At 46.1% G+C, this 15,661-nt stretch overlaps 1 protein-coding gene across 1 annotated transcript in view; it reads right to left on the bottom strand.

The window, feature by feature from the left end:
- Positions 1–2,644: 2,644 nt before the first annotated feature.
- LBX2 (ladybird homeobox 2) overlaps positions 2,645–15,661 on the bottom strand; it is a 65,602-nt gene continuing 52,585 nt past the window's right edge. The window contains exon 2 of the mRNA XM_066572805.1: positions 2,645–4,112. Coding sequence (XP_066428902.1) covers positions 3,658–4,112 — 455 coding nt within the window. The 3' untranslated portion in view covers positions 2,645–3,657. The remainder of the gene's footprint in view (positions 4,113–15,661) is intronic.

Below are 15,661 nucleotides of genomic sequence, written 5' to 3'. Positions count from 1 at the left end.
CACCGCAGCCAGTATATGGGGGATGAGGGACGGCCATCGTTTATGTAGGAGCACCGCAGCCAGTATGTGGGTGACGAGGGGCGGCCATCGTTTATGTAGGAGCACCGCAGCCAGTATGTACAGGACGAGGGGCGGCCATCGTATATGTAGGAGCACCGCAGCCAGTATGTACAGGACGAGGGGCGGCCATCGTTTATGTAGGAGCACCGCAGCCAGTATGTGGGGGACGAGGGGCGGCCATCGTTTATGTAGGAGCACCGCAGCCAGTATATGGGGGATGAGGGGCGGCCATCGTTTATGTAGGAGCACCGCAGCCAGTATGTGGGGGACAAGGGGCGGCCATCGTTTATGTAGGAGCACCGCAGCCAGTATATGGGGGATGAGGGGCGGCCATCGTTTATGTAGGAGCACCGCAGCCAGTATGTGGGGGACGAGGGGCGGCCATCGTTTATGTAGGAGCACCGCAGCCAGTATGTGCAGGACGAGGGGCGGCCATCGTTTATGTAGGAGCATCGCAGCCAGTATGTGGGGGACGAGGGGCGGCCATCGTTTTTGTAGGAGCACCACAGCCAGTATGTGGGTGACGAGGGGCGGCCATCATTTATGTAGGAGCACCGCAGCCAGTATGTGCAGGACGAGGGGTGGCCATCGTTTATGTAGGAGCACCGCAGCCAGTATGTGGGGACGAGGGGCGGCCATCGTTTATGTAGGAGCACCACAGCCAGTATGTGTGGGGGTGAGGGGTGACTATCGTGTGCCCCACATTCATCCCGTGTGAATGGGCCTTTAGTTCCCTTAGCACCCTTGGTGTATTCCCTCTGGGCCTGGTGATTTGCTGATTTTGATCCCCTTTTACCGGCTCTGCTCCCCTCCTCTGTTAGGCAGGTGATGTTTTGTGGGGGTTATTTTATTCCCCTGCCTCTTGTGTGACATTACTTTTTCCTTTGTGAATACACTTGAGGAAAAAAAACCAATAGGTTTGCCATCCCTCCATCGTCTTTGATGGTTTCTCCTGCATTATTTGTTAAAGGGCCAGCGCTCTCAGTGTAATCCTGTTACTGTTTATATAATTGATCGCCAAAAAATAACCCTAAACTAGTCTTCAGTCTCTCTTTCCATACACATTCATAGTATCCTCCGCTTTTATATCGCTGCTGTCTTGTATTATATGACCCCTTGCCATCTCAATCAGAACAGCTCGTTTCCAAAACCTCCATTCTACTAGAAGAGAGGTAGACGTGTAGTGTAAGAAAGTATCAAGTGTGGATAACTAATGAACGCGGCAACACGTTTACAAAAGCACATGAATGAAAACAGTGTGGTGGACTATGCTGGGCAGCGGGGATGTTATAACGCAGTTATCAGTCCTGCTGCATTGCCATGTTCTATCTCATCAGCGTTCCTTCTGCCGCACGGCTGCTGTTCTCTCCTCAGTCTTACTCTTGGATTATGAATATCAACCATAGTTTTTAGCATTTGTATTATTCATTAAGCAGCGATATTAGATGATCTTTTTACTGTATTCTTACCATTATATTTCTGCTGTATTCTATGTAGATGATGGTTGTGTTATTATACACTTAGCTCTCCCTTTACCTTTGGATTATCTGTTTTTGTCATTTGTGTTGCTGTATATATTATATACGCACATTAGATATGTTCAGGATATACAACTGTTCTATTCCTCCTCTTCTGTTACATTATTTTATATATTCCCCACAAATGTTAGATCGTACTTTTAGTCGCAGCCTTTATACTCTTCCTTTATGTTATTTTATATTCTGCTTTGATATTACATGCTCAGTTTTGTAATTTATTCCATTTTTTTCCCTATCTATTATTACGCAGACATTATATATTCTGTCTTCTGATACTTCACAGTTATTACATGATGTTTTTGTACGCAGCTCTTACACTTCCATGACAGTTTTAGGATCCATATTTCGGTGTGCCGACTGCCGGGTGGGCGGCTTATCTCTTTCTGTCCTGTCTGTAGTGTATGAAGCTGTTCCCAAATGTCTGTCCCTCCTGTCACATTTCTGCCCCATTGACCAGAGACCCGCTGGAGGACTGGTGTGGCGGATGCCGTTGTCTTCTGCAGCCACACCACAGGGATGGCTCTCTGTACAGTGAGCATGGGGCACACTTCTGTTGTTTCCTCCCTGAGGGGTATCCGGTGGTCCTGGGCCCCCTCCTACTCCCATCCACGTGACTTCCCCTACAGCCTCATCAGTTGGCGATCAGATGTGATCTTATGTGCTGTGGATATTTGATGATCATCTGACCCCTCGGCCCGTTCTGCTCCGGCTGTTTGATAGTATTGTTATATTCATTTGTTTCTAGTTTATTATGTTTGTTGCGGCTCCTATTGGTCTTATTCATTATTTGTCCCTTCGGCCCGTTTGCATGCATTACTTATAACATGAGGATTTGTTTTGTGGTATTTTCTCCTTCAGCGGATATGAAGATCATGTTATTATTATTATCACTAGTGGAGATTTCTTGTTACTACTTTCTATGTCTATGATTGTATTTGCTGCTTGTATCATCCCACACTCCTCAGGGTTGACTATTAACCCCATGGATGCCCTGTGATGCTTGGCCTTAGATATCACACATCGGAGACAGCAATAGGAAAGTGATGATAATTTATTGAATGATCACAGACCATATGTCCCACTGCTCGCCTCACCCACCATGTAGTCACAGAACTCCACTAAGCTCAGTGTAAGGGGCCCCAGGGGCCCATTGTAGACCTCGCTGGGTGACAGAGGAGTAGGATGGGTCTCCTGAGGCGAGGGATTTAAATAAAATAAATATATTTCTATACACGGAGAGCGGAGCGGCCGGATCTGCTGGGGTGTACGGAAGACGAATTCCAGGGTCAGATGATCCAGAGAAATCTCATTAAAATGCCCCTCATGGGAGAACCATGTCAGTCCATGACGAGGGATGAGGGCCGCGCACAGTACAACTCCTCAGTATCTGCTGTATATATGGACTCTTCTCCTCTGCAGTTCTGTGCCTATGGTATACACAGTGTCCATATGTGGCTGGACTGTATCTTGTAGCTTCCCGCACAGCAGGATTATCACTGGAGGCCATGTCTCTCTTTACATGCATCAGACTAGCTGATAAGTTTGGGCTGGGAGTAAAGTCATTGGCGATGAAAAGGGCTTCTTTCCTGTCTTCCTTCCTTCTTTCCTTTCCTAATCCTTCCTCTTTTTTCATTCCTTCCTTCCTTTTCCTCCTTCATTTGTTCTTTTCTTTCCCTAACCTTTTTTCTTCTTCCATTGCCTTCCTTTCCTTTCCTTTCCTTTCCTTCCCTCCCTAGAAAATCTTTCTTCCTTCATTTTTTTCTTCCTTTAGCCTTCCTTTCCTTAACCTACCTACCTTCATCCCTTCCTTCCTTTCTTCTGTCCTTAACCATCCTTCTTTCCATCCTTCATTCCTTTGTTTCTTTCCTCAACCTTCTCTCTTCTTCTATTGCCTTTCTTTTCTTACACTTACACCCTCTCCTTAACCTACCTCACTTCCCGCATTCCTTCCTTTCCTCCCTTTCTTCCTTCTTTTCTTTTCTCACCTTCCTTCCTCCCTTCTTTTCCCTTTCCTTCCTTTCTCACATTAAGGGTCCTTTGCACTTCATTGCCTCTAGTCTTAGTCATCCACCTCAATCTCTTCATCTTCCGAGAACTCGTTGATCGTGTGCTCCATGGACGGATATTGTGGCAACTGAAGAAATAGTTCTTGTGAGGTTGGAGAACATGGTCTAATGTCCTCATCCTCGTCCTCCTCCCCTGGCCTGCCATCAGGCATGGACACCAATTTCTCCAGTGCATGTGGTGGCAGCTTCTTCAACGACTCCACATCAGCCTTCATCTCCTCTAGATCCCTCTTCAGCTTGGCTCTTCGGTTTTGAAACCAGGTGATGACTTGGGCATTGCTGAGTCCCAGCTGCTGGGCGATGTGGTCCCGGTCAGCAGGGGACAGATATTTCTGGTAGAGGAAACGTTTCTCCAACTCATAGATCTGGTGATTGGTGAAGGCTGTTCGAGATTTACGTCTCTTCTTGGAGCTCGGCCGATGTCCAAGTGAACCCAGCGGATCGCGACCTACCAGAAAGGAAGAACGGATTATGATGATCAATGTACAAAAAGGCATGACAATCAACAACCATCGAGTCATCCCATCAGTCGCGTCTTCATCATCCGTCTATAGAACCATTCATTCATCACCTATGTATCCAGGGCCATCCATTCACCAGTCATCTCTATATCTTCCACCTACATATCTATCCATATATAGTGAATACTGGATGTGAAGTTGTCACTAGCAGGACTGGGAATGTGTAATCTGCAATGTAAGGACAACATGGCGAGGTCAGGAGTGTGCCAACCTCTGGGTACGCAGGATGAGACACAACTAATGGCTGCAATATAGAAGAGCCCTATATGACTAGATGGCGATCTAAATTCTGTTGACTTGAATGAGAGGAGTTCTGGGTCTCGCGCAGCAAGGACCATAGTCAGAGCGGGACAGATAACGGCAATCATCAGCTACTGTCCTCGCCTGGAATATGGCAGAGGTCATAAGCCAGTATAACCAGAGAGGTAGCGTGAAGCTCGCGGGCCCCAGTGCACAATCTGTGTTAGTGCCCCCACCTACCATGTGCCATGGTCCATGATACCGAGGCTCTGGGCCCCATCAGGCTCTATGGCCCAGGGGGGACTGCTACTTCTGTACCCGCTATAGCTATACCCCTGTGTGTGAACACTTAGATGCAGAAGGATGAATCAGAGAGGAAGACAACAGACTGAAGCAACAAGCAGCGGATACAAACTAATGATTGCCGCTGAGCCGTGTGCACACCATTATCATCAGTGTTAGGCACGTTGGCGCAAGAGCGGGGTGATGGCATTGGGCCATGCGGAATGCCATAGTGAAGGGATAGAGCAGTGCTGGAGGGGGTGAAGGCTGATCGCTTGCCCAATGCTTGTTGGTAATGAGTACTGTATACTGGTCCAGGAATGGCACAAAATGGCTGCAGTTGTGTTAGGCTCCGCCTCTAACCCCTCCGGTCTGCACATGAACCCCCCATTCTAGGACTGGTGTCCACAGGCTGCACAAACAGCAGTCATCTTGTTACAGATATCCCTGTACTAGATCACTGTCCTCTTCTATAATAATAAGCATCATTATTTGTATGGCGCCAACTTATCCCGCAGCGCTTTCAGGCATGGGAGAACATAGACAATACAAGAAGTACAATGTGGGGTACAAGCAGTTTGACAAATGGGATGGGGGTGCTACAAGAGGTGCAAAGGGGGAGGGGTGCATGGGGAACACAGGCACTAGGGGATTTCATGTGGAGACCAGTTATTAGGAAGCAAACGGGGTGGGGTGGTAAGGAGGTGCAGGGGTAGAGGTCGTATGTGATAGGCAGGAAGGTGTGGGGCACCATAGGGAGGGGCGAGGGACTAGGTCAGGAGATTTGGTATGCTTCCCTGAAGAGGTGCGTTTTTAAGGCACGTCTGAAGTTTCGTGCCTCGGGAATTGTCCGGATGCCTTGGGGTAGAGCGTTCCAGAGGATGGGTGCTGCTCTGGTGAAGTCCTGTAGGCGAGCATGAGAGGTTCGTATTACAGGAGTGTTTAGTCTGAGGGTGTTATCTGATCGGAGTGAGCGGGCTGGGTGGTGTACGGACAGGAGGGAGGCGATGTATGGTGGCGTACTGACAGGAGGGAGGCGATGTATGGTGGTGTACTGACAGTAGGGAGGCGATGTATGGTGGTGTACTGACAGTAGGGAGGCGATGTATGGTGGTATACTGACAGTAGGGAGGCGATGTATGGTGGTGTACTGACAGTAGGGAGGCGATGTATGGTGGTGTACTGACAGGAGGGAGGCGATGTATGGTGGTGTACTGACAGGAGGGAGGCGATGTATGGTGGTATACTGACAGGAGGGAGGCGATGTATGCTGGTGTACTGACAGGAGGAAGGTGATGTAAGGTGGTGTACTGACAGTAGGGAGGCGATGTACGGTGGTGTACTGATAGTAGGGAGGTGATGTATGGTGGTGTACAGACAGTAGGGAGGCGATGTATGGTGGTGTACTGATAGTAGGGAGGAGATGTATGGTGGTGTACAGACAGTAGGGAGGCGATGTATGGTGGTATACTGACAGTAGGGAGGCGATGTATGGTGGTGTACTGATAGTAGGGAGGCGATGTATGGTGGTGTACAGACAGTAGGGAGGCGATGTATGGTGGTGTACAGACAGTAGGGAGGCGATGTATGGTGGTGTACTGACAGTAGGGAGGCGATGTATGGTGGTGTACTGACAGTAGGGAGGCGATGTACGGTGGTGTACTGATAGTAGGGAGGCGATGTATGGTGGTGTACTGATAGTAGGGAGGCGATGTATGGTGGTGTACTGATAGTAGGGAGGCGATGTATGGTGGTGTACAGACAGTAGGGAGGCGATGTATGGTGGTGTACTGACAGTAGGGAGGCGATGTATGGTGGTGTACTGATAGTAGGGAGGCGATGTATGGTGGTGTACAGACAGTAGGGAGGCGATGTATGGTGGTGTACTGACAGTAGGGAGGCGATGTATGGTGGTGTACTGACAGTAGGGAGGCGATGTATGGTGGTGTACTGATAGTAGGGAGGCGATGTATGGTGGTGTACTGATAGTAGGGAGGCGATGTATGGTGGTGTACAGACAGTAGGGAGGCGATGTATGGTGGTGTACTGATAGTAGGGAGGCGATGTATGGTGGTGTACAGACAGTAGGGAGGCGATGTATGGTGGTGTACTGATAGTAGGGAGGCGATGTATGGTGGTGTACTGACAGTAGGGAGGCGATGTATGGTGGTGTACAGACAGTAGGGAGGCGATGTATGGTGGTGTACTGATAGTAGGGAGGCGATGTATGGTGGTGTACAGACAGTAGGGAGGCGATGTATGGTGGTGTACTGATAGTAGGGAGGCGATGTATGGTGGTGTACAGACAGTAGGGAGGCGATGTATGGTGGTGTACTGACAGGAGGGAGGCGATGTATGGTGGTGTACTGACAGGAGGGAGGCGATGTATGGTGGTATACTGACAGTAGGGAGGCGATGTATGGTGGTGTACTGACAGGAGGGAGGCGATGTATGGTGGTGTACTGACAGGAGGGAGGCGATGTATGGTGGTGTACTGACAGTAGGGAGGCGATGTATGGTGGTGTACTGACAGTAGGGAGGCGATGTATGGTGGTGTACTGATAGTAGGGAGGCGATGTATGGTGGTGTACTGATAGTAGGGAGGCGATGTATGGTGGTGTACAGACAGTAGGGAGGCGATGTATGGTGGTGTACTGATAGTAGGGAGGCGATGTATGGTGGTGTACAGACAGTAGGGAGGCGATGTATGGTGGTGTACTGATAGTAGGGAGGCGATGTATGGTGGTGTACTGACAGTAGGGAGGCGATGTATGGTGGTGTACAGACAGTAGGGAGGCGATGTATGGTGGTGTACTGATAGTAGGGAGGCGATGTATGGTGGTGTACAGACAGTAGGGAGGCGATGTATGGTGGTGTACTGATAGTAGGGAGGCGATGTATGGTGGTGTACAGACAGTAGGGAGGCGATGTATGGTGGTGTACGGACAGGAGGGAGGCGATGTATGGTGGTGTACGGACAGGAGGGAGGCGATGTATGGTGGTGTACGGACAGGAGGGAGGCGATGTATGGTGGTGTACTGACAGGAGGGAGGCGATGTATGGTGGTGTACTGACAGGAGGGAGGCGATGTACGGTGGTGTACTGACAGTAGGGAGGCGATGTATGGTGGTGTACTGACAGTAGGGAGGCGATGTATGGTGGTGTACTGACAGTAGGGAGGAGATGTATGGTGGTGTACTGACAGTAGGGAGGCGATGTATGGTGGTATACTGACAGTAGGGAGGCGATGTATGGTGGTGTACTGACAGTAGGGAGGCGATGTATGGTGGTGTACTGACAGGGAGGCGATGTATGGTGGTGTACTGACAGTAGGGAGGCGATGTATGGTGGTGTACTGACAGTAGGGAGGCGATGTATGGTGGTGTACTGACAGTAGGGAGGCGATGTATGGTGGTGTACTGACAGGAGGGAGGCGATGTATGGTGGTGTACTGACAGGAGGGAGGCGATGTATGGTGGTGTACTGACAGGAGGGAGGCGATGTATGGTGGTGTACTGACAGTAGGGAGGTGATGTATGGTGGTGTACTGACAGTAGGGAGGCGATGTATGGTGGCGCAGCGCCATGCAGAGCTTTGTGGGTGAGGTAGAGGAGTTTACATTTAGTTCTGCAGTGGATGGGCAGCCAATGCAGCGACTGGCATAATGCAGAGGCGTCTGAATAACGACTGGATAGAAAAATGAGTCTAGCTGCTGCATTTAGTATGGATTGGAGTGGAGCGAGTCTAGTGCGGGGGAGGCCAATGAGTAGCGAGTTGCAGTAGTCAAGCCGGGAGTGGATGAGCGCAACCACGAGCGTCTTTAGCGTGTCCGTGGTGAGGAACGGACGTATTTTAGCAATATTTCTGAGGTGCATGTGGCATGTTTGGGCCAGAGATTGGATATGGGGGGCAAAGGAGAGGTCAGAGTCCAGTGTGACCCCAAGGCATCGGGCATGCCGTCTGGGGGTTATGATGGTGCCAGACACTGGAATGGAGATGTTGAGGGGAGGTCGGTTAGAAGGTGGAAAGACAAGGAGGTCAGTTTTAGAAAGGGATAACAGTCAAGGAGAGTGCCAAAAGCTTTAGAGGCAATCAATATAGTAAAATGGGACAACTCCCCTGGTGCCAGACGTCACCCTAAGGTGATCATTCAGCACCCAGTGTCCTGGTGGGCGTACAGTATTTGCTTTATAAATAGATCCACTAATCCACTGAATTCAAATCACTGGAGAGCTGCAGGTTTTACCGAACTCCGTTCCTCATAAGAGGTCGGATAGTACAAAAGAAAAGAGAAAACCAGTAATCCTGCGCTGCTTATCATTAGAGAGGACCGATTGTTAAATGTTTCAACGGTCAGCCTCCGGTTAGAAACAAAAACCTTTATTAGCACAACAAGAGGTCAGAGCCTCATAGAAAAACAGACAATACTTGCGGAACAATATGCGACGCGTTTCGGCGTGTTAGACGCCTTTCTCAAGCATAAACAGAGTAGACAAAACATGGTATAACTAGCACAAAAGTTAATTCCATACCCTTTCCTGAAGGTCACTAGAAGTGTGCCAGCTTCCGATGTACCGCGCCATTTTGGCGACGGAAGATGACGTTTCCCTCGAGTGACGCGCTGTAGAGCGTCCTGGGACCGACGTCAGGGGCCGTCCCATGTGACCCGTGAACGGAGACACGCTTCCCTGGAGTGCAGAAGGAGCGCAGTGATGCCTTCCATTAGAACGGTCATGTGGCCACGGTAGAGTGCCGTACAGATGGAACGCAACGTGCTTCCATCTACTACATGACATTGGATCTCTATATATTTTCTATATATAGGCTGCTCTATTTCTGCGTGTATGTACATAAAGGAGAGAGAAGGGCGGCACTATTCATAACAACTTACAATAAAACCTAAAGAAATGCTGATCCCAACGCACTATTATAAGGAATCACTGCATATACAACTTCTGTATCACATCGCTGTGTAAGGACTATTATAACGCATAAAACCAAATGTAGTTAATATCTTAATAAAAAATAGTCATTTCTATAAATAAGGGTAGGGCTTATAAAAAGATCTAATAATATTTGATGATTCTATTAATCTGAAGCCTGTATTATACGTATCCTGTAAAGGGGATATTTGGAGATGCTAGACCAATAATACATTTATCTCAAAAGATCTTTTCTAGAGCTTCGTTTAGACCCCTGGGGGACAGAGTGTCCATCCGAAATACCCAAAACATCTATCGTGTTTTTAACCAAGAAAAGGACCTGGAGGTAACGGATTCTACTGCTGGGACTTTAACAGGGATGCGTTCTGCTGATGCTTCTCTGAAACGTGTCGTGAGACGCTGTGTTTTTGAAAACCCTTTAAATATTGTGTCTATGCTGATTAATTCTAGTTCTTAATGTCTTAGTTGTGCGCCCAATATATTGTAGGCCGCACGGACATTCTAAAAGGTATATAAGGAAGGATGAACCACAGTTCAAAAATTGACTGATCCCCATCAACTTCTTCTCCCGATTGACAAAGATGTCTTTCTTCCCTTGTACTATTACCGAACAGCACCTGCACCGAGCCTTCAGGCATTTGTAAGTACCGACCACCATATTGGAATGTGCCAACCTCCGTTCTTTCCGATGGGATTTATCTGGATTCGAAGGGGCCAAGATATTCTGCAGGGTCCTATTTTTACGGTAGATCATTTTTGGATTATCCAAGATATTATCCTGAAGGAACGGGTCTTGTTTTAGAATGGACCAATGCTTTTTCATAATATTTTCAATTTTCTTGTATTGTACATTACATTTGGTGATAAACAAGGGTTTTTGTTATTCAACTCTCTCAGTTTTGTCAATACTGTCCCTATTCCTCATGGGATTTTTTTTCATATGCGGACATAATTCAGAGGGATAGCCCTTTTTCTTGAAATCTGGTTATAAGGACTTTTGATTGCTGTTTCTAGTCTCCCAATGAGGAACAATTTCTTTTAATTCTTTTGAATTGCCCTTGGGGTATATTCAGTTTCCAGCTCTTTGGGTGACAGCTACCAAAATTCAGGTAGCTGTTACAATCAGTGGGCTTAAAGTGTGTTTTGGTGTTAATGTGGCCACTCTCAGATGATAAAACTGGGTCTAAAAAAATGATTTCCGTTTTACTGATATGACTTGTGAACTTCAGGTTAAAATCATTACAATTTAACCCTATAATAAACTGTTCTAAATAGTTTACTTCGCCCTCCCAAATTAACAAAATATCGTCTATAAAACACCGATGTAAAATAATATGATCATCCTTGAAAGCTTTTTCTTCAAAAAACCCCAGTAGCAAATTTGCGTAACTTGGCGCAAATTTGGTACCCATAGCGGTACCGTTAATTTGTTGAAAAAAAGACTTTACTGTAGGTAAAATAGTTGTTAATATAAAGTAGATCGCATCTAATATAAACTTCTTTTGTTGTATTGGCATCAAAGGGTCTTGTTCTAAAAAATGTTGTACCGCCCTAATTCCCTGATGATGGTGGATATTGGAATATAGGGAGGTGACATCCAGACTACACCACACATAGTTTTCTTTCCATGGTATTTGTTTGCTCGTTGACAACATATGGCCAGTGTCTCTAATATATGATGGTAATGCTGTAACGAATTTCTGTAAATGATGGTCTATAAAATGAGATAAATTACTCGTGATTGGGTTAATCCCTGCGATTAGCGGACGGCCAGGGGGAGTGTTTGCATCTTTATGAATCTTCGGTAGGAAATTAAAAAATGGTATTTCAGGGTTAGGGATACAGATGTAATCCCTCTCTTTTTTTGTTAAACAATTATTTTCCACAGCTAAATCTACCATTAGTTGTAGTTTGGAAGAAATAAGGGATGTAGGGTCTTTATCTAATTTCTGGTAATATACAGGAGCCTCCAAAATTCTCAGGGATTCAAAATGATAGTAATCGTGATTCATGATTACAACCCCCCCTCCCTTGTCGGCTTTTTTTATGACAATATTGGAGTTTTCTGTTAATCCTTTTATTGCTAATTGTTGTTTTTTGTCTATTCTTTTTTTCTTTAGTTTTAGAAAGGGAGGACATAGTTGTAGAGACAGCGGACAGACAGTCGGTGATATTTTGGAGGAATGGTCCAGAGATCTCACGAGAGGAGGTGTATAGTTGGGTATCGTCAGCATAAAGATGGTATTGGAGGCTAAATCTGTGGATGGTTTGTCCAATTGGGGCAGTATAGATAGAGAAGAGAAGGGGACCAAGGACCGAGCCCTGGGGGACCCCAACAGCAAGAGGAAGTGGAGCAGAGATAGAACCAGCAAAGGAAACACTGAAAGAGCGGTCAGAGAGGTAGGAAGAGAACCAGGAGAGAGCAGTATCCTTTAGACCAATAGAGCGGAGCATAGTGAGAAGGAGATTATGGTCGACAGTGTCAAATGCAGCAGACAGGTCAAGGAGGATTAGTAGAGAGTAATCACCTCTCGACTTCGCCGTCATCGGGTCATTTGATACTTTTGTAAGGGCAGTTTCGGTCGAGTGTAGAGAGCGGAAACCAGACTGGAGGGGGTCGAGGAGCAAGTTGTCAGAGAGAAAGCGAGTAAGGCGGGAGTAGACCAGGCGTTCCAGTAATTTGGAGATAAAGGGGAGGTTTGAGACGGGTCGGTAGTTGGCAGCATTAGTTGGGTCCAGGGTTGGTTTTTTAAGCAGAGGGGATATAATGGAGTGTTTAAATGAGGAGGGAAAAGTGCCAGAGGTTAGGGAGAGGTTGAAGATGATGGAGAGGTGGGTAATGAGAGCTGGGGAAAGGGAGCGGAGGAGGTGAGAGGGGAGAGGGTCGCTAGCACAGGTGGTGGGGCGGGCAGCGGAAAGGAGCCTGGAGACTTCTTCCTCTGTCGTTGGCTAGCTGTAGACCATTATCATCTTCTACCTGTAGTAGATCAATGTCCCCTTCTACCTGTAGTAGATCACTATCATCTTCTACCTTTAGTCCATTATCATCTTCTACCTGTAGTAGATAATTTCCATCTTCCACATCCAGCAGATCACTGTTCTTTTATTCCTATAGTAGATCACTTTCTTATTTCTTTAGTAGATCAATGTCCTCTTATTCTACTAGTAGATCATAGTCCTTTTATACCTGTAATAGATATTTGTCCTTTTCTACTATAGATAATGGTGATCTTCTTGTAGTAGATCATTATCCTCTTATTCTTACTGTAGATTACAGTCCTGTTCTACCTATAGTAGATAATTGGCATTTTTTTGTAGTAGATCACTGTCCTCTTATTCCTAGAGTAGATTATTGTAATCTTCTCCATGTAACAGACCACTTCCTTCCTATTCCATTAGTAAACTATTGTCCTTTTTTTCTAGAATAGCCATATTCTTCCTGTAGTAGATCACTGTTTACTTATTTTTGTAGTAGATCAATGTAATCTTTTACTTTAGTAGATCACATTCCTCTTGTTCCCGCAATAAATTAATGTCCACCTATTCCTGTGGTAGATACATGTTTTTTTTTAGTAGGTTTGTATCCTCTTCTGTGTGTAGTAGATCACTCTCCCTTTTTAACTGTAGTAGATCACTGCCATCTTATTCATGTAATAAATTACTGTCCTCTTATCCCTTTAGTAAATTATTGTCCTCCTTTTTACTGTAATATATCATTGTCTTCCCCCTGTAGCACATTACTGTTCATAGATCACTGTTCTCTTATTTTTATAGTAGATCAATGTAATCTTTTACCTGTAGTAGATCATATTTGTGCCTGTAATAGATTATTGTCCTCTCTTTTCTCTAATACATCCATGCTATTTTAGTCTAGTAGATTACTGTTTTCTTCTACCTGCAGTAGATCACTGTTCTGTTATTCCTGTAGTAGAGCACGGTTCTCTTATTCCAATAGTAGATCATTGTCCTCTTACTTATATAATGGATCAATTGTCCTCTTATTTCACTAATAGATTGTAGCACTTGTATACCTGTAGTAGATTGTTGTAGTCTTCTCCTGTAGATCATAGTCATCTTCTTGTATTATCCTGTTATTTTTGCAGACTATCTCAGTCCTCTTCTTCCTGTAGTAGATCACAATCCTCTTATTTCTGTAGTAAATCACAATCCTCTTATTTCTGTAGTAAATCACTGTCCTCTTCTACCTGTAGTAAATCACTGTCCTCTTCTGCCTGTAGTAGATCACTGTCCTCTTATGCCTGTAGTAGATCACTGTCCTCTTCTGCCTGTGGTAGATCACTGTCCTCTTCTGCCTGTAGTAGATCACTGTTCTCTTCTTCCTGTAGTAGATCACGGTTCTCTTATTCCTGTGGTAGATCACTGTTCTCTTGTGCCTGTAGTAGATTACTGTCCTCTTATTCCTGTAGTAGATCACTGTTCTCTTGCAGTCATTTTATTCCTGCAGTAGATCACTGTTCTCTTCTACGTGTAGTAGATCACTGTTCTCTTCTACTTGTAGTAGATCACTGTTCTCTTCTACCTGTAGTAGATCACTGTCCTCTTCTACCTGTAGTAGATCACTGTCCTCTTCTTCCTGTAGTAGATCACTGTCCTCTTCTTCCTGTAGTAGATCACTGTTCTCTTATTCCTGTAGTAGATCACTGTCCTCTTCTTCCTGTAGTAGATCACTGTCCTCTTCTTCCTGTAGTAGATCACTGTTCTCTTATTCCTGTAGTAGATCACTGTCCTCTTCTTCCTGTAGTAGATCACTGTTCTCTTATTCCTGTAGTAGATCAGTGTTCTCACATTCGATCATTGTCAGCTTTTTTTTCCAGTAGATCACTGCCCTCTTATTCTTGCAGTAGATCATTGTTCTCTTGCTTCTCTAGATCACAGTCTTCATTCCTCTTCTAGCGGTAGTAGTTTACCGTCCTTTTCTTGCGGTTTGTTTGCCCACAAGCTGCTCATAGGATTACAATGTTCTATAACTCTGATCCATATCTCCTCCTCAGGCAGAGGACTGCCTGTATGGCAGGTCTATGTTTCATCCTGGTACTGTGCCCACATTGGGTCACTGGAGGAGGTCGGGCAGGGGATGTCATGGGGAGTGTTGGCAGGGTAAGACGTTCCACTCGTGTTAAGCTTGATATGTGATCACTGACAGATCAGGCAATTTTCCCCAGACGGGATATTTATATTGCTGGCAATGAGACACGGACAACAAGGTAAAGATATGATCCATCATTGAGGACCCCAGCTGCTCCAGGATGGACTCAAGACAGCGATAAACACATTCTGGACGGGAAGATCCAGTGTCAGGTAATAAAGACATTGAAGGACATTTCTGTAGGATGGCCGAGGACTTCATAGCTGCTTGTAGTGAACCCCAAGCTACAGCTAAAGGAAACTGGATTCATGAACTAAATCTGCAACTTCTGTAGGCGGAATCAGAGAAAAGTGTTTCTATATCTCATACCGACAGAACTTGTGACCAAATCAGCAGCAGCACGGGATCTCCTGAGGGCCTAACAAATTCACACAGAGGACCAATACAAGTACAGACAAAAGTGAGGCCTAGCCAAGCAGATCCCAGTATCATGTACTAGACAGCTGACCACCCATCCAGAATGCAGGGAGAAAATCCCAGCATCAGGTACTAGACACCTGACCACCCATCCCGAATGCAGGGAGTAGATCCCAGCACCCAGTATCATGTATTAGACACCTGACCACCCATCCTGAATGCAGGGAGAAGATCCCAGCATCATGTACTAGACATCTGACCACCCCTCTTGAATGCAGGGAGTAGATCACAGCATCATGTACTAGGCACCTGCCCACCCAATCCGAATGCAGGGAGTAGATCACAGCATCATGTACTAGGCACCTGACCACCCCTCTTGAATGCAGAGAGTAGATCCCAGTATCATGTATTAGACACGTGACCACCCATCCTGAATGCAGGGAGTAGACACCCACCATCATGTACTAAACACCTGACCACCCATCCC

This window comes from Eleutherodactylus coqui, chromosome 7 (assembly GCF_035609145.1).
Source record: "Eleutherodactylus coqui strain aEleCoq1 chromosome 7, aEleCoq1.hap1, whole genome shotgun sequence".
Taxonomy (NCBI): domain Eukaryota; kingdom Metazoa; phylum Chordata; class Amphibia; order Anura; family Eleutherodactylidae; genus Eleutherodactylus; species Eleutherodactylus coqui.
This window is presented reverse-complemented; position numbering and strand designations above follow the sequence as displayed.